The 20264-nt window shown below is 38.8% G+C and overlaps 1 protein-coding gene across 6 annotated transcripts in view; it reads left to right on the top strand.

Annotated features, from left to right (window-relative positions):
* FILIP1 (filamin A interacting protein 1) overlaps positions 1-20264 on the top strand; it is a 217429-nt gene that overhangs the window by 145469 nt on the left and 51696 nt on the right. For all 6 annotated transcript variants that reach the window (XM_078369562.1, XM_078369561.1, XM_078369559.1 and 3 more), the window contains 2 exons: positions 1848-2021; positions 10450-10628. In XM_078369562.1, the coding sequence (XP_078225688.1) occupies positions 1848-2021; positions 10450-10628 (353 nt within the window). The remainder of the gene's footprint in view (positions 1-1847; positions 2022-10449; positions 10629-20264) is intronic.

The following is a 20264-nucleotide window of genomic DNA, read 5'->3' as shown; positions in this document are numbered from 1 at the left end:
AGTGAATAAAGAAAAGTATGTAATAAATAGTTGCTACTTTGACTTTCAGGAAGGCATTATGTAGCGACTTCATATTTTGGTTCTCAGAAATGCAGTATGTAGTGAGTAAAGGGAAGAATCATGCTGTCTACATCCTGAGGTCTGTCCTTATAATTAAAAACATAAACATATATCTTTAATATTCTGGCTTCTTGAGAATAGGGACCAGATCTTTTTCATTAGTAGATGCTCACTACAATGTGGTGAGAGAGAAAGCTAAATCTTATATTAATTTCCAATAGGAAACTTGCAAGAATAAAAGATGTTATAAAGAACTAATCTTTGGAATTGAAGGAAGAAATACTTTAGGCTGCGGTCAGGCAACATAGTCACTTATCCAGCAATTGTCATCCATTGGAAAGAAAAAGTTCAAAGGAAAAGTGGCACAGTTCTTGACACCATTGAAACTTAATATGGTTGAAATTTAAAAATACTGTACATTAATTTTTTTGAATATGCATATTTATGGGATAGTTTTTAAAACTTATTTAAAGGTAAAAGAATGCACTGTAGACTAATATCAGGTAGATTTTTTTATCTTTTTATTTTATTTATTTATTTTTATTTTTTAAAATCTTTTTTTAATTTTTTTTAATCTGTAAGTCATTCCAGGAGGCTTCTCTCCCCATCATTTGGTATCAGGTAGATTCTTGTAGGAAAGGGCAAAGGAGAAAAGCAAGCAAGTCTTACACAATTTGTTTTAAACCAAACTTTTAGAAACAAAACTATTGCAAATTTAATTCTTTGTGAAAGCTGTAGGATGAGATTTTGCCATATGAACCCAGTTTTCAAGAAGGACATTCTTGAAAACTTCTTCAAATACAGAAATGGCCTTCATACATGTTGAATGGTAAACAATGAGGCTTATTTGTCATTTAGTACGTACTTGATGGCATCAGTGATATTCACAATTATCTGAAAGGCATGCTCCTGTGTGTAAAATACCCATTTAAAAATAAATGAGTCTCTAAGTACATCCACTGAAATTATAATAAACATAATTGTAATATTTCACTCATAAAAAAAAACCATATGCAGATGCATTTGCTTTATGTGATGGGAACCAAAGACAGTATGATATAAAGCCTACAACTGTGGTTTTCTTGAAAGCTTCAGCAATACATTGTGCTAAGAAACAAACAAACAAGCAGAAACTCTGACCTACAACCTGACTCGTCTGACTGACAATCTGGTGTTAGAAAGGTGAAATTTCATCTTTATTGTAATACATTAGATACATTAGATTTGAAAAGGACAGCCAAGCATCATGTGAGTTCTTAACCATATGTTTCTGTACAAAATGAATCACCTAATGAGAAACAGGAAATCACCAATAAAGGTTATTTGTTAATTACACATGAAGTTATAAGTAGAACGGAGGCAGCAGGGTTTCATTTTAAACCAGATTTAAACACCACATTGAGAGCATCAATAGAAAACTAGGAGATTTTAGACTGTCATTGACTTCATGTGCACTGAAACAGGTTAAGTGTTCCAGGACCAGCCCTGCTTGCCTCCCTCCCCTACCCTGTTTCAAATTATTGCTACTTAGATAAAGCAATTTTTATGTAGTTAATATTAGCACAAACCCTTTTTTCTGCTTGCTTGCTTCCTAGCAACCTGAAGCAGAGTATCTGCTTGCCAATCTGCTTTTGGTTAAAAAAAAAAATTAGAGCAGAATACCCAGTGAATTTGCCAATAGCCCTGACAAGATGGGAATGTATTCAAAAAGCTCTCTGTTGATTTTTTGAGCCCAGTATATGATTTACATTGTCAGTTGTCTGATCCTGCTGGACTTTCTGTTACAGGCCAGAGAAGACGTGATCCACATGCTGAAGACTGAGAAAACCAAGCCTGAGGTTCTGGAGGCTCATTATGGGTCTGCGGAGCCAGAGAAAGTGCTGCGGGTCCTGCACCGAGATGCCATTCTTGCCCAGGAGAAATCCATAGGAGAAGATGTCTATGAGAAACCGATTTCAGAGGTAAAAATATGACACCACCAAGTCCCCTGGAAATGAACCGCAGGGAGATATCTTCACATTCTTCCATTTACATGCTTTAACATTTCCTTTTAAAGGCAAAATTCTGATGATACACTAATATAGAATTTAAATGTAATTAAGTAAGTCAAGGGTTATAGTTGATAAGCTTCAATGTTAAGAATTGTAGAGGCTTTTCCTTAAACATTCCAAAGCCTGTATTATATTTTTTCATGTCGTTCTGATAGTTACATGCTCTTGCAGTATATTATTCTTTTACTTCTCTAAGAAATGACATGTGTAAAAATTTGAAGTACTTACCAGTTTTAACATTGAGCTGTCAGGATTCTTACCAAATTGGTAATGTAAAATTAAATTGATCTTATCACTGATACGGTTATAAAGACACCTTTTTGGAATTTCATAAACTCTGTCATAATTAAAATGGTCTTATGTGAGTGACTAAAATACAGTGATAGAGGCAAAATCCTAATGAAATGCTTAGGGCATTCTTAAAATGAAGGAAATTCTAAGAGAGCTATGACTATTTTATCAATTACTCAGGATACCACATTTTAAAAATACTCTCACATTGTAAAAGAAATTTGAGCCAGATTAGGGTACCAGTTTTCCCCACTGACCCTTCAAACTTCATATAAAAAAATTTACAGATGTGAAATTTGTATTATGAATGAAAAAAAACCCAGAAATTAAAAGTGTGAAGGAACTTATTATACATTTAACATGTAATTTATGTCAAGCCTTTGGAAAAGCTCAGTTTGACAACTCTCAGAGATAAGATTTGCTTTAGACAGCATTCACAACAGATTGATAGTCCCATAATTTTCTAATTTCTGCAGCAAGAATAAACTGGAGCTCCATTCTCATCTTTTCCTAAAGTATTAAGAGATGATTATATGATAGGATGCAGTCAACAGGCTGTATCTACTTTCACATCTGACAGCTACCACTGCTAGCTGTGTATGACTATATACAGATCATATAAGCTCTTTATGCCTCAGTTTCCTTATCTGTGGGATGTGAGGAACCACAGTGTCCACTTCATAAAACTTCTGTGAGGATTTAATGAAGCAATGCCTATACAACTCTTAACATAGTCTCTGGCACATTCTAGGTACTCAACAAGTATTAGTCATTAGTATTTGCTGGGATTCAAGGATGATTACTGCTCATACCCTCAATTGGTTTGAAACTTGGGAAGATTTGAGGAGTAAAAGACGTGGAGGTAAAAAACATGTATTTGTTTTATATGATATTAATAATAATAATAACAACTTGGATTAGAGAACTCAGCTTGGATAAATGGTCTCATTTGGGCTTCTGAATTCTTTTACTCCAAGTCTAGAGCTTGGGATGACATTCCTCACCCTCACCACCAAGGGAGAGGTGGGGCTGCAGAGCCTACACACTTACCCAGGATCACTGCCTCCAAACCACCAAGTTCTATGAGCTGAACACAGAGAGAGGAGTTTCTGACCTACCTTTAGAAAGTAGGCCTGATCCAAATATTTCTAACTCAGGGACAGAGGATCAGAACAGAAAACACTCACCTTGGGAGTTGTCTTTCTGGAACTGGCTAAGCTGGGCATATTTCATCATTCCTTTCTCCTTCTAACAATCTGAAGAATCATTTCGCCTTTGGGGAGAAGCGAGTGAGAAGGCAGCGGGAGAAGGCAGAAAATACTTTTCTACTACTGCCAGAATGAAGTCCATTTTGTTAGAGAAATAGAATGTTAGAAGGAGAAAGGATTTTCTTCCACCACTTAAAGATTTTGGGTCTGTTAACCCTTTGAAATTAACAGTCAAGTTCTTGTTACCCAGGATCAGAATCCTGCTTTCAAATTCATGAGGCAGGAACCACAATACATCACTGTTCCATTAGCCTCCTGAGATCACAAGCAGGTAGTCTAGCTCTCGTTTCCTAGAAGCCATATTATACTTAAGCTCCAAATCACTGCTCATTCTTATTTCCATACTACATTAGGACCAGCAAGGGTATCCAGCAGAACTTACCAGAGGTTAAGTGATAAACCCAATACAGTGGACCTTTTTCCCTTGCCAAATATCTGGGGAGAAATTAAACAGCAAATATTAAATATCACTGCCCTTCTTTGTAAATGAAAATCTGGAGTATCAAAATTCATAATTCTTATGCAAAATTCAAAAAACATTTAAGGTTTTGATTTCTTTCCTTCCTAATTTTATATTCTGCTTTGCCTTAGCCAGTGGGACCTCAACTGATTGTCTAGGTAGAGTTTGCTTTTGTTTTCCCCTTTAGTAAAAGAACCTGGACTGGCTGGCATTTTCAAAGTTGTATTAACACATCCTGAAGTCCCTAGATTCTACTTTTTTCTGAAGAATCTAAAGAATTATTAGGACACATCCTATTATCAGAGTGCAACTTCACACTCATAAATTTAAAAAATACAACAGAGTCTCTAGCACTAAGATACATTTTTCTCAAGCAAAATGATATTCCTTGACCTTAGGATTCAGTATAAAGAAGGTCCATGTTACTCCTACCAGAGACTGAAGCAGAGATTTAGAGCATGTCTGAGGGAAGGAAGGCAGACAGAGAAAATCTTCAGCTGCAGTAGGGTTCTGGTAAGTCTGCTACTACCAGAGCCTGTTGTCATCAGCAGCTTAATAATTATGGGAAATGGCAAGCCTGAGGTTGGGTGGAGCCCTGTCTGCATGTCTTGTCTTTGCCCTCAGTGAGTGACATTCAAAGCATCCCTGTCTTTTTGCAAAGTCGAGGGATGTGCAGTGGTGACCTCTTCAGTGCCTAGGTCTCATTTTAGGTACTCAATTTTCCCAGCTGAGTATTTAAGACCTCTTGATCTTTTTATTTCTTCAGCCCCTGTTCCCAGGCCTAGGAAGCCTATCTCTTCAGTGGGTGACCCTTCTGAAGCCTTTGTAATTTGGGGCCCAGAAGGGATCAGACCTTACTTTTCCTCAGAACGTAGCCTCCCCTCATGTTAGAACTTTCAATCCTTGAGTAACTTGTCTGACTCAAGGCAACAAAAATATTTCCTTCTGCCACAACTTTTTATGTGTAGGAAGGCTCAGCTGAGTTGTTGCTTCAGGATTGTAGTCATTTTCTTCAAGTGGTCCCAGATATTTGTTTTTCTAATATTGCCTTTCATATTCTACATTATGGGTTTCCTCAATGAGAGAATCAAGGAATTCTAAGTCTGCCAAGAGTATTCTTTGCTTAACATAAATGTTATCTATTTTTATGTTCTTGAGTTGGATAATCTTCATTAAAGGGTCTTTCTCCATCACACCACATCCATGTTTGGACTTACCTGAAGTTTTCTTGCCTAAATCTCCTTTTCTTTGTGTAATCTTTTCTTCAAACACCACATCCCAATGTTTCTTGAGTAAGTTCACTTAGGGCCCCAGTAATATTGGCAATTCTGCCGGGTGCAGTGGCTCACACCTGTAATCCCAGCACTTTGGGAGGCCAAGGCGGGCAGATCACTTGAGGTCAGGAGTTCCAGACCAGACTGACCAACATAGTGAAACCCTGTCTCTATTAAAATACAGAAATTAGCTGGGCATGGTGGCAGGTGCCTGTAATCCCAGCTACTCGGGAGGCTGAGGCATAAGAATCACTTGAACCTGGGAGGCTTTGGAGGTTGCAGTGAGCCGAGACTGTGCTACTGCACTCCAGCTTGGATGACAGAGCAAGACTCTCTCTCATAAATAAATAAATAAATAAATAAATATTGGCAATCCATCTATAACAGCTGAGACACTGAAAGTCACCAAATGATACTTCAGATATCTTACCCTGACCTTCCCAGGTTTCTGTTCTTAAATCTGTTCCTATTTTATATAACCATTTTGAATGGATGGTGTAGTCTTTAAGGGAAGGGCCCCCAGATGAGCTCATGAAAGACTATCTGCTCATTTACGGTGTGCTCCTCAATCCTTTCCTGGATCCCAATACCTTCTTTGTGAGGAAAGTCACACTGCTCTGTCCTCTGGGCTTTCCTGTCTCTGTCTTCTCAGGGCATGCATTCTGATTCAACAATGTGCGTAATACCTTCCATTTTAATAATCCCTATTTTTAAGAGTACTTAGATCCATTTCCCCTTTGTGTAAATCTAGTTTGGTCTTTAAGACCTCATATTTACTTTTAAGTAGACTTCTCTTTTACTGAATTTCTTAATACTTCTCCAGTTAGCCCTTTGCAGGTAACGGAGCTAAAAGCACTTTTTGAATCATGCCTTTTTATCTAAAACATACTGAAATTTTTCAAGTTATTGTACTGCTCCACTAACTTTATTCATTTGAATAAGATTTCTAGGTACATTCTTTCCTTAGTAAATTTTTGGCATTTGGTGTTATGATTATTTCATTCAATTTTCCTTCCACCTCGTCCAAGTAGAATCTATATTTCCAAAATAATAGGTGCCCATTCTACTTTCACTAGTCATTTAATAAAAGCCATTCCTTTACACTGAACCACAGCGTGGATCCTGAAAACACTCAACAGCTATGTACCTATAGTATCTATGAGTAATGAATCTACAGATCTATAGTTATGGGATGTAGTCTTCAGAGTCTCTGGACAAGCCACAGAGAGCCGAGAAAATAGGCTACTTCTGTTCTCTCTTAGGAGCTTGATGTAGTTGCAACCAAAACAACAAGAAACAGCATCTGGTATCTTTTCCTACCTACGTTATTCTTACATACAAAACTTAAAATTAACAGCTAAAACTCACACACTAATGCTTTATAGCAGAAGAATTTACAGCTTCTGCAGTCTAAAGTCTGGATCAGCAGTTCTGCCTAAGAAACTCACAATATACATCAATGCCTCAGTAACTTATGCATTAAGAGATGAACAGATTGCTTTCCTGATAATATAATTACTGTTGTCATCAAGCTGTGCTAGTGTTGGTGAAGTGAACATTAAATAATGTAATTACTGTTGTCGTCAAGCTGTGCTAGTGTTGGTGAAGTGAACCCACAAAGACTTCAGCCACCTACCCCAGTGGCTTAGTCCAGAACTGTAGCTATTGCACAGCCCATCTCAAAAATCCACATGGACAGATGTAACAAGGCTAAGGTCTACCCTCTGATTAGGCAGCCCCAGAACACTTGATATTTCCATATGCTCTTTTTTTCTCCAGATGTCCATGTAATGACTATCTCTTTACATTTCTCAGTCAAGCTTCCAACTGATAAGGCTACCACCTTCCTCTCCAAAATTCTTTATGTGGATTGAGAGATCCTGCAGAAGAGTTTGAGCCTTGAGATCACACTGTATCATTGTATGACAGGTGGAGTAAAGAATAAGAAATGAAAGGTCTGGGCTGCACACATCCAGTTTCCTATTCCAAACAAAGTTTCAAATAAGTCACCCCTCCTTCCTTTGGAAGGAGTTGGGTAGGGCCTGAAGAAACAGGGAAAATACTGATCTTCAAATACTTTTCAAAGGATGGAGAGTCCTATTTTATGATAAAGCAGAAAGGCTCAAAAAGGGGGAACAGTTGTTTTTTCTACATTTTTTATGATGATGGTGTTTCAGAAGTGCTTGACACGTTCTCAAAATATGTTGAAAATCACATTTGTAGAAACTTGGAAAGTTCTTGGGGAGAATATTTTGTAATAGGGAACAGAGCCATTAAAATGGGAAAACCTTACATATAAACTGTTCCTTTAACACTGCAAAAACTGACCAAGTGTGGTGGTTTATGCCTGTAATCCCAGCACTTTGGGAAGCTGAGGTGTGCAGATGACTTGAGGAAGAGTTCAAGACCAGCCCGGCCAACATGGTGAAACCCCATCTCTACTAAAAATACAAAAACTATCTGGTGTGGTGGCAAACACCGGTAATCCCAGCTACTCCGGAGGCTGAGCCAGGAGAATTGCTTGAACCCAGGAGGTGGAGGTTGTAGTGAGCAAAGATTGTGCCATTGCACTCCAGCCTGAACAACAAGAACAAAACTCCATCTCAAAAACAAACAAAAAAACCACAAAAATTTATTAGAACATGTAAAAATACAATTAGCAATTCCTGATGATCTCAGATATTATCAGCCACCAATTAACAAGGGCTTCTCCAACAGTCTCTATCTGATCATCTGCTCTTAAAGAAAGGAAGTGAAGATCTGGGAAGAAGATAATGTGGGCAGTCTCTCTTTTATTTTGGGCCCCAGAAATGATTCACTCACAATGAACATATCATGCAATCATAGAGAGAACTTCAAGTCCTCCTTGTAACTGAGGGGCAATAGAAAGCTAAAGGGGAATAGCTCTGATGCTGAGACCCTATGGAGTTACCCTGTAGGGCTTTAGGAAGTTGGTTGTGAGATTGAGAACTGATTTTAAATATGTGTTTCAACTAGACCAATGCTTCTCAGTTGAAGTGGTGGTGGATTTTTCCCTCCAGAGAACATTTGGCAATGTCAGGACAGTTTCATTGTCACGCAGGAGATGGTGCTTACTGGCATCTAGTGGTCAGAGGCCAGGGATGCTGCTAAACATCCTTAAGTTCACAGCACCCCGAAATAAAGATTTATCTGGCCTTAGCAGTGCCAAAGTTGCAGAACCCTGAACTAGAATTCAAAGGGGAGACTGGGATAGTGAGTTGAAAAGGGAAATATCAATAATGTAAGATTTGGCCCAATTTAACAAATACTTACTGAGCACCAACTTTGTACCAGAGCTTGTACTTAGCACCAGGGACTAAAAAGGTGATCAAGGAATGATCTCTTTAAAATCATATAATCTGGTCAGGCCGAGTGCAGTGGCTCACGCCTGTAATCCCAGCACTTTGGGAGGCCAAGGCGGGTGGATCACCTGAGGTCAGGAGTTTGAGACCAGCCTGACCAATGTGGTAAAAACCTGCCTCTACTAAAAATACAAAAATTAGCCAGGCATGGTGACGTGCACCTGTAATTCCAGCTACTCAGGAGGCTGTGGCAGGAGAATCACTTGAACCCTGGAGGTGGAGATTGCAGCGAGCTGAGGTAGTGCCACTGCACTCTAACCTGGGCAACAGAATGAGATTCCATCTCAAAAAAAAAAAAAAAAAAATCTTATAACCTGACCAGAGAAGGAGGCACAAAATCCCAGTAATAATATTTGTGTGTTTTTTTTTCATTTATTATCATTATTTTTGGTTTTTGAGATGGAGTTTCACTTTATTGCCCAGGCTGGAGTATAAAGGAAAAATCTCGGCTTATTGCAACCTCTACCTCCCAGGTTCAAGCGATTTTTCTGCCTCAGCCTCCTAAGTAGCTGGGATTACAGAAGTCCATCACCATACCTGGCTAATTTTTGTATTTTTAGTAGAGACAGAGTTTCACCATGTTGGTCAGGCTGGTCTCGAACTCCTAACCTCAAGCAATCCACCCGCCTCAGCCTCCCAAAGTGCTGGGATTGCAGGCATAAGCCACTGCGCTAGGCCCTTGTAATAATATGTGGTAAGAACTCTTTTAGAGATATGTACTGTCTACAAGTTCTGGAATCCTCCCTATATTTAGCATCCCTTGAAAAAAAAAGAAAAATTTGGATCCTACATATACTTTTCCTAGAAATGCACATAGCTGCAAGCTTTAAAAACAGATTGTGATGAAAATTACTTTCCAGGAGAAAAGTCTGATGCATGTACATGCTGAGATCTTAATTTTTCTATTAGGAAGGATGTTATCCTCTTTCTGAGTATGGAGCTTTGTGCTATCTCTTTAAAACCATGAAAGAGTGGTTCTGCAAGTTTAGGAACCCAGTTGACCAATAAACAATAAAAAGAGTTTTAATTTTATCAGGTAAGAGAGCATTAAAATCACAATGAGAGAACACTACATACCCTCCGAAATGGCTACAAATTTAAAAAATACTAAATGTTGACAAAGATATAGAACAATCAAAACTCCTAAGCATTAGTTGTGGGAGGGTAAATGGGTACAGCCTCTTTGGAAAGTTGCTTGGCAATATCTAATAAAGCTACATATACACATATCCTATGACCCATATTTCACTCAGGTATACACCCGACACACATGCTTATGTGTTCACTAAAGAATATGTATGAGAGTTTTCAGAACAGCATTATTTATAATAGATCCAAGCTGGAAACTACCCAAATGGTCATCAACAGCAGAATGGATAAAATTGTGGTATATACCACTCTCCAAGAAAGGAGAAAAGTTTAGGAACCATACATATGTTTACAAAAAAGCCAGAAAGCCAGAAGTTATTGCAGCATTATTATGGTTGGTTTATACAGCCAACTGACACAAAGAAACTGATACAATGGGGGCAAGTGGTGGTGAATACCAGACTCTGTTCTCGCTTTCAGGTAATACATCACTAGATCCATGCCGACAAATTATTTAGAGTCCTATGCAAATGCAATAAAATATTAAGCTCTTTCCCATGTTTGCTTATTCAGCTGGACAGACTTGAGGAAAAACAGAAAGAAACCTACCGACGCATGCTAGAGCAGCTGTTGCTGGCCGAGAAGTGTCACAGGCGCACAGTGTACGAGTTAGAGAACGAGAAGCATAAACACACTGACTACATGAACAAGAGCGACGACTTCACCAACCTGCTGGAGCAGGAGCGGGAGAGGTAATGTGCATGCACACTGCCGGTCACATCTGGATGCCCATAGCCCTTTCATGTCTGCCCCCTCTTCAGGGATCAGTCTTTCATCTAGGGGCACTGTGGACAGGTGCCCAGGGTCTAATGCCAGTTTCTGAATGGGTGGTAGCCACAGAGAATGATACTGAATTTTACCTGAGATTATTACATGAATGTTTGGGGGTTTGCATATAGGTAGGGTGTCACATTCCCACAAGGATGTTAAAAGCCATGAAACCGTAAAGCTGGAAAGAAATTCAAATACTTTATATTTAAATTTGATCAATGAAGCACCTACATTTGAAAAGTCTCTCTACAGATTTCTTTCTATTTGAGATAATCTAGTTTTATCCTTGGGGTGGAAATCTGCTTTTTCAGGAAGGCAAATTCTTAAACTTAACCATTATAAATGAATCCTATTCATTTTTAATACCAGTAATTAGTATTTGGCTGTGTATAAATAACTTAATGACCAGAACTACCTCCTTAACTTCCTAAGGGCTGCATAACTCTTAAAAGTTGAGGTTAAAAAAAAAAAGAAAACATGAGTGTATTGAGCTTTGATGTTTATTCTTACAAGTATTTATTTAGTCTTCTAGGATCAGGTATTGCCACAATTGAAGCAGAGACCCCAAATTGAAAAGTTTTGTAATACACTCTTCTATACCATCTGTTTTTTTTCCAGTACCTTTTAACTTATTACCTCCCTTCTCTTTCCTAGGGCAAATGGTTATGTCTGTGAATTCCACACACTTTGAAATCAATGACATTGAATGCCCAAGCTTTGAGTTACCAAGCATATCCGCTTTTGTGTTTAGGGCTTGCAAATTGAGATCCACTAGGGAACAGCTTTACCTAGCCCAGCTTTCTTATCTATTTAGATACAAAAAAGAGATCTACTTTTCCCAGATTAGTGTATATATAAGAAGAAGCTATCACAATTAGACAGTAAATAAAAGCATAAAATAGAACAGGTTTGGGTTACATATTTTTTAAAAAAATTATTGGTAATGTTTATTTATTATTGGATTCGGTACATCCCTTGGGGAAGGAGAAATGGAAAAGTGAACAATGGCTAAATTATTATGTACTATATCCCAGACTTACGGTTTCTAATATTTGTCTTAAGTTCCTGTTAAGCTAAGGTTAACTAGCATCATGTTTGAACATGTAGACTAACTGATTTGACATCCTGGAGTAACCAGTGAGAATAAATCCCACCTCCTCAATCTCCAAGAACTTTTCCAACTTCAAGCTACAGATACTGCAAACAAGATTTTAAGGACAGTATAAATTACATATATAGTCATGTGTCACTTAGTGAAGGGGATACATACTAAGAAATCCATCATTAGGTGATTGCATCATTGTGTGAACATCATAGAGTACCCTTACACAAACCTAGATGGTATAGCCAACTGCACACCTAGGCGATATGGCACAGCCTGTTACTCTTAGGCTACAAACCTGTACAGCATGTTACTCTACTGAATTCTTCAGTCAACTGTAACAGAATCATAAGTATTTGTGTATCTAAACATATCAAAGGTACAGTAAAAATATGGTATTATAATCTTATGGGATTCGGAGGGGAAATGGCAGTGAATACCAGACTCACTGTTCACCCTTTAAGGTAATAAAGCACTATACCATGTCAACACATTATTTAGAGTCCTATGCAAATGAAATAAAATATTAAGTGTATAATGAATATTAATGGTAATGAACATTAAAGCACTCTGTGGTGCCCAGGTGTAGTGGCTCATGCCTGTAATCCCAGCACTTTGGGAGGCCAAGGTGGGTGGATCACCTGAGGTGAGGAGTTCAAGACCAGCCTGGCTAAGGTGGAGAAACCTGTTTCTACTAAAACTACAAAAATTAGCAGGGCATCGTAGTGCACGCCTTTAATCCAAGCTACTCAGCCTGAAGCAGAAGAATGGATTGAACCGGGGAGGAAGAGGTTATTGTGAGCTGAAGCCATTGCACTCTAGCCTGGGCAACAAGAGTGAAACTCCGTCTTAAAAAAAAAAGTTCTCTGTGAACTATCATGCTCTCTATCATGTGTTATTATTTCAATTACTCTCACAGAACACAAAAATTAGGAACACACAAAAAACAAAGAAAAACAAACAGCTGGAGTAAGTACATTCACTCCATCTACACACTTTAATTGAACTAACAACTCTGAAGGTGAACTTGTGCTGTCCAGGCACACTACTGTCATCTAGGCAGTCCCTTGTTGACAGAAGTGTTGTTATGTGGCGCGTGACTCTATCTACAACAGTCACCTGGTTAGGTGTCCTGTGTTGGAATGTGGTCTGGTAAAAAAGTAGCAACTTGTATTGACTTTTTAGAATATTGAAAATCAAGTAATTCTAAGAGCACCTGTGCAAATTATTTTTCATTACCTTGTAAATTATTTGATTTAGAACAAGATTTGTCTTTTCTTCAGTTTCCCACCTAAGCTAAAAGCCTGAGGTAGCGTAAGTTCACTTACAGAGTCATTGGTTTAATAAAAATATGTTGACGGAGTGACCGTACTTATTCAGGATGTTTATTTTTCTTTGTTTTTTGTTTTCCTAATTTTTGGTTCTGTGAGAGTAATTGAAAATAACATGTTAGAGGGCATGATAGTTCACGGAATGCTTTTATATTCATTATCCACTAAGCCTATGCAGGATGTGTTGATTTACTACCTTCATGGTGGTCAACTCTAGATGAACAATTTCAATCCCCTCCCTCCTATAGAAGTTGTTTAATTTTATTAAAACAATTATAACAGCCTCTCCTGAGCAAAATGCTATATAGAAAGTTTTAAAAGTTAAAAAAAAAAAAACTTTAAAAAAATTACCCTAACATGCTTTTGATACTTTCATCAGCACCACTGGGCTATGTTACCAAACTTTCATGTTTTAATAAGAATTCACTAAGAGACCTTGACTCTCACTTAATTTTCATACCACTTTATGTTTTGAAATAATTATTTATGGAATCAGTTATACTTTAGTGCTTAAATCTTTTCTTTTTCTGTCAACGTTTTATCTCAGCTCAACATTCTGACTGACCACCAGTGCACACACCGTGGGCACTCTCTAACATACATTTTATTTTAAATTAAACATCCCCAGTAGGACCCGATAACCTAAGTTGGCGTCTTTGAAGTTCTCTGCTATCTGAGGCGTCCACCGTGACTTGCTTGCCGAGTTCCCCGGGGCAGCAAAATCTTTGGGATTTTTCAAAGGTCAAGCCTGGGATTCCTGCTACTCTTTGGAAACCGCCCTGCTAAATCTGCTTTGGGTTAAATCCTCTTTTTGAAGTAAGCGGTCATAATTAGATCTACTTATGAGAGCTGGCAGGAGGCTGACCCCGAGGCTTTCTTTCCCTCGGGCCAAGTCGCTGGGGAGCCCCTCCCCAGCGCGGTCCGTGGACCCTGGACCTTGGCTGGGTCGCCGCATCCCTGGGGTTCTGCCAGTGCCCCGGACTGTCCAGGAGGCCCCCGCCGAGGCGCGCAACGCGGCCACGGCACCTGCAGGAGAAGCTGGACTGCAGCTAATAAGGAAACGGCATTTCTGAGAACAAGTGGGAGTCCTCGCGTCCTATAGACTGTTCCAAGTCCTTTGTTTGCTTTTTGTTTCTCACTCCCTTCCCCTTCTCCCAAAAAGACCCTGCGAGCAAAAAGCAGAGCCAAGAACTTTGCTTCGGAAACACTTCCCTTTCTACTGTGAACATGAGTAAGGGAAGAAAGTGAAGCTTGAGATAAGCCTGAGTGGTTTTCTCCTTATAATCACTCACTCAGCTTCTGTAATCACCACCACAGGTGGTGAGACTCTGCAGGCTGTCTCTATTCCAGGCGGCTTATTGATTTGGTGGTGGAGGGGTCAGGTTGGGGCAGAGCAGGGACTCTCCTAGCACCAGGAGCATCTCAGTTGCATTTTCCACATTTGTCCTGCTCTGTAGGGGTTTCTCACCTCTTCCAGAAAAATGGTTAAAGATAGCAAAAAGGAACCCAGGCACACAGGATCAGTAGTAGCTGTTGATAAGCCATCCAGATTCAGATGTTTGATGAAGCCAGGAATCTGAGGCTCTGAATATTGCAAAAGATTTTGAGATCAGCCCTTTCAAATACCTCATTCTACAGGTGGAGACCTTGAGGCCTAGAACAATTATGTACCTCAACCAAGATCACACAGTGCAGGCCACTACTCTAGCACTTTTGTGCAAGTGAATACTTTGTGCAAATTGTTTATGTTTCATTTTTGTGTGTAGGTTCCCCACCCCCACCCTCTTATATCCAAACTATGGCACAAAATTTTGAAAGGCAGAATGACGGTTATCATGAAGATATAAGAACAGAGATATTAGGACCAGTGGTGTCTCTAGAGTGTCAAGGTAGAAGCTTTGGCATAGCGGTTTCTCGGAAGGAGCAGCCTGGGACTTGTTTTGAAGTTGAATCTGAATAGCACACACAGTGTTTTACTTAGCTTGCATTCTATTTCCAGTAGTTATCATGGAAGGCTAATGATATTTATGGGGGCACTTGATAAAGCCCTCCTCCAGATTAACTCCCTTGTTTTGCCACTGACCTAGACCCTATAAATGTAAAAACCATATAGATTGCTGGGTGCGGTGACTCAAGCCTATAATCCTAGCACTTTGGGAGGCCGAGGCAGGAGAATCACCTGAGGTCAGGAGTTTGAAATCAGCCTGACAAGCATGGAGAAACCCCATCTCTACTACAAATACAAAAAATCAGCCAGGTGTGGTGGCGCATGTTTGTAATCTGCTGCTCAGGAGCTGCTCAGGAGGCTGAGGCAGGAGAATTACTTGAACCCGGAAGGCAGAGGTTGTGGCGAGTCGAGATCCTGCCATTGCACTGTAGCCTGGGCAACAAGAGTAAAACTCAGTCTCAAAAAGAAAAAACTATATAAATTATTTTTTACTTTTCAGGAATTGCTAAATTCATCTTGTATAAAAATTCCACAAATTAAGTACCTAAAATGGGCAATATATTATTCTGGGCTTCCTTTATTCTAAGTCAGCAACCCGTGATCATAATTTGTTACCATCATTTACTGCATATTTGTTTTTACAAATAGTTGTAGTCCCAAATTAAAAAGAGAAAACACCATTTAAAAATGCATTGGCTTAATTAGCACTGTTAATAATAAAGATAAAAATATTTTTTATTGTATTAATTCAGGCTGGGTAAAGAAAGCTCCCTTGTCTAAATGCTATATTTGATTTGGTCCGTATTTCAAGTCAACTTGACTTTTAAAGGCATAATTCTGGGCCCATGAGATCACCTTCAGAGTTTGTACTTTATCCTCTGCCTGAACTGCAAGACTTGTGATTTTAATCTTAAGCTTCACTAGGGCTGCTCCAAGAATGTCAAAATAGAGAGAACACAGTTACATCAAAAAGTGGTCTGGGACTTAAAGAAATATTTAAAGGAAGTGTGTGTGTGTGTAAATGATGTGGAGGAGTGCTGTCTAGATCTATCACTGTAGATACAGATTTTAAAGCTTTTGGATTTTATAGGCTCAGCTGGGACTACATAAATAATTACATCATCATATAATATTGCATCCAGGTTTCCAAGTGTAAGTTCGGTTTTTTAAAGTACAAATCAGCATCTCAAGAGAAATCCCTTAACCTGTGAAGCAGCGACTGTAAAGGCAGGGGCTTGAGTTGGAGGAAAGCTTTCAAGCCCCATTTTAGTATTCTTCCTTTAAGTCAATGTGAACAGGAGTTGGGCATTTGTCTGGGTCATGATAGGGCAGTCTGCACTATTATATTTTCCTATATGGGGAGAATGACCAGTCAGAATCTACTGTTTTTGAAAACTTGCTCTACTGAACTGGGATCTTTGGAAATATTCTTGATCCACTTTATAGAAAAAGATTCATATCTGGTTCCCTAAAACATTATTCTTAAGTTTCTTAGAATTAGTGGCCATATCTCAAAACCATGTTAACAAAATGGACATTTCTCAATGGTAGCTCAGAGAATCTAAATAAAGCACTGTAGAAAAACATTGCCGATGCTTTGTAAATGCTCGAGTCTTAACAAGCAGAAAGTAATCCACATGTGGAACATAACAGCAGAAAACAACTGAGCCTTCTTCTTTGTGCTTAGCACTCTGCTAGAAGCTGTTCAAAAGCAAAGATAACTTTTATTGACCCCTGATAAGCTAGACACATGTACCATCTTGTTTAATCCTTACAAATTATAAGATGTATAATAATTATCCCCTTTTAGCTGATGAGGAAGCAGAGAAGTTAAATTCCTTCCCTCAAGGACACTTGCCAATAACTAATTGGCAGAATCAGGGTTTAAAATGAGACTTTTTCAGTAAGAAAAAAACTTTTCCCACTCCTGACTTCTTACCTTCTGATAAAAATGAATGCCTTATTTCTTCAATGCACCGAGGAAGAAAGGTGACTTGGAAAGTTGGCCAGTGACTATTCTGTTCCCTGTTTAGGATTCAGATTCACAGACCTTCACTTGGTCATAAGACATACTGCCTAATATCAATATCCCACTGATGAAGGAAATTACTGGGAATAGACAGTTTTCAAGAACGAAGAGGAATTAGAATTGAGAGGCCCAATGACCCAGCTGGAGTAAGTTCTATAGGTTCCGAAATAATGCAGGATCAAACTCCACCTTCCATTTCCTTTTACCCTTAAAATATGCAAATCCTACTTTCTACTGGAAAAATGTAATTGAAGTAAAGGAGGCTGAAACCATGAGGTGTTACCCCTAGGGCATAGCTGGGGTGTCTGTTTTGGGTGATAAGGTGGGTGGGAGATGGTATAAAGAAAGTGAGGATACATCTGACTTGAAGGGACCAGGCAAAGTAACTTAAAATGTAGCTTCCCAGAGTAGGAACGTTTGGGATTAGAAGAGTCACTTCTTTTAAAAGACCTGGGGATAGTAACATATCTACTATCAGCACTGTGGAACTAGGAGCATGTTGCTCATCTACCAGGCACACTCTGGATTAAATATGAAGGAGCCCATTAAAATGCTCTTGAGGTTCATTTTACCAGATTCCACTTATACAAAAATGCTTGGTCTTGGATGGATGTGAGTTTTTTCCCAAGCTTCATAGCACTCTCATTCAAAACACTCTCAGCCTCTGATTAAAGACTCCCTAAAGTCTTAGTATTATAATGTTAACAAGGATGCCTAGGAAAATGGGTTATCTGACTAACAGAAATTTTTAATTAATCAAGGGTTATGCTGTGAATTAATTTACTTTTACTGGTATAGAAGGTATTTCTCAAATACATTTTCATTTATTAAAATATTTAAAATATACCATAAAATCCAGTTAAGTCATATTTGGTGATTCAGGACCTTGTAGTGCTACTACCTGGGTGACTCTATACCTTATAATCTCAGAGCCTATTGGATTATATTTAAATCTAAATGTCAGTTCTGATTGCACTTTACTACAGATAAAAGTGATGAGGATGTTTTCTGGATTTTAGGGCTTAACTTGGCTTAACTGATAATTTTAACTAATTAGATTCAATATATTTAGGCTTTTATAACCATCAACACCACCACCACAGCAATAGAACTTGGACCAGAAAGAATCCTAATGACATTGTGAAGTGGCATTGCTGTCTGGGGTAAATACCTGAGGTTCCTCATCTTGCGCCAAAAGGATTAAGGACAAGGACATGTGGGTGGGTTAAGGAGTGGAATGTTTAATAGGCAGAAGTAAGGAGAGAGGAGAGCAGCTGTCTCTCTCTCGTCAGAGACAGATGTCCAAAAAGGAAAAGAGGGCAGACCACAGCAGATTTTATAGGCAGGATTAAGGAGGCAGTATCTGATTTACATAGGGTTCACAGATTGGTTTGACCAGGTGTGATGTTTACATAGCGCATGGAAAAGGCTTGTTGCCCCACCCTGATCTTATTATGCAAATGAACTTTCCACTTGGCCACACCATCTTGTCTGCTTGTTACTGTACATGTGGTTGACAAAAAGAAGATGGAGCTACCATTTTGAACATGCCTAGTCCCAGGTAGTATATTCCTATGGGCACAACTGCTGGCATTCACCTGTGCAAGCTTCCAGCTTGCTTATGTCTGCAGTTCGATTTTACAGGCTGCTCTTTGTTTAAAAAAAAAAAAGATTTGGGGGCTGCTTTTCATTAAAAGGAAAACCTTACCCAGGAATTCTGTACTCTCACTATCTGCCTAAGTAATTTCTTTTTAACTCCTATATTAATTATACAAAAGGATGAGGTAATAATCAAAGAAAACTGACTACAAGAAGAAAAGTGTTGAAAGGGAGGGCTTGAGCAAAAATGGGCAAGAAATACACTTTACTGTAAATGATTTCAACAAGCTATGTAAGAATGCCTTAGTCCTGATGTTTGATATCCCTTATTCTAGAAAAGTCCTAAGAAAAGTGACAATGGAGAACAGTATTTGGAGTGTAAATATGAGAAATAGTGAGAATCCAGTAAGCAGAGATGTTCATGTTGGCAGAGTTTCTCTAGATGTGAACCGGTCATTGATAGAATTGTGTGTGTGTTTTTTTTTTCCTCTCATGAAACACCCTTAGTTGAGTCAGAGAGAGTTTATCTTTTTAAAAACATTTTTAAACTTTTTTATTTTTTAAAATTGAGATCTTGCTCAGGCTGCAGTATAGTGGTGTGAGCAAAGCTCACTGCAATGTCCAGAGAGTTTAATCTCTTTCAAAAAGTTTTCAGGAAATTACCTGATAGTCTCTGAAACTCTTAAGTTCCTGATTTGCTGAAAGGCCTCTGTTGAGAGAAATGGAGGCAGCTACTTTCACATTGCTGTCATTCTTTTTGTCATGTGACCCTGTAAATGCTGGTCACAACCAGTTAGAGAAGTTGACAACTGTCTTGGACAAAAATCACAGAGGTCTGAAATTCAAGTGCCTCCAGAGCCAGGCCGTAAGGCAATGAAGCTGACCCAGCTCTTTAACATACATGGCATGAGTGGTTGAAACTGTTCAACTAAAGAGGCCATTCTTTGACCCCTGGGAAAGTTGAAGTTTAGCTCAGGCAAATTGACCTCATTTTAATTGTTGTCAAATCTTATGCTTCAGAAAATGACAGAACTCTGATTTTAGTAAGATATTCCAGTTTTTCAATGATGACTCAAATTAATAAAAATAATGTGTGGTGAAGAAAACCATCTCTGGGCCACTTTCTCTTTAAAGTTGCTGGTTTGCGACCTTTGATGACCTAGGCAATTAGAGAGACTGAGCGGTATGAAGTGGCCTGGCGTGTGTTCTGTATGATGGTACTCCACTAATCCATTGAGACCCTCATGAGGCATACAAAACAGAAAGAAGAAAAGACATTAGCCTAGAAAAAAGCCAAAAACTAAACAACAAACAAACAAAAAACCACACCAGAACATAGACATTCTCAGAGTGAAGAAAGCCACATCATAGCTGAGGTTACAATGGATCCCTATTTCTTATGTTTTATTTATTTATTTTTTGAGACTGAGTCTCGCTCTGTGCCCTGGCTGGAGTGCAGTGGCACAATCTCAGCTTACCGCAACCTCTGCCTCCCAGGTCCTGGTTCAAGCAATTCTCCTGCCTCAGCCTCCCAAGTAGCTGGGATTA

This window comes from Callithrix jacchus, chromosome 4 (genome assembly GCF_049354715.1).
Source record: "Callithrix jacchus isolate 240 chromosome 4, calJac240_pri, whole genome shotgun sequence".
Lineage (NCBI taxonomy): Eukaryota > Metazoa > Chordata > Mammalia > Primates > Cebidae > Callithrix > Callithrix jacchus.
Note: the sequence above shows the minus strand (reverse complement) of the source record. Positions and strands in the feature narration are given on the sequence as shown.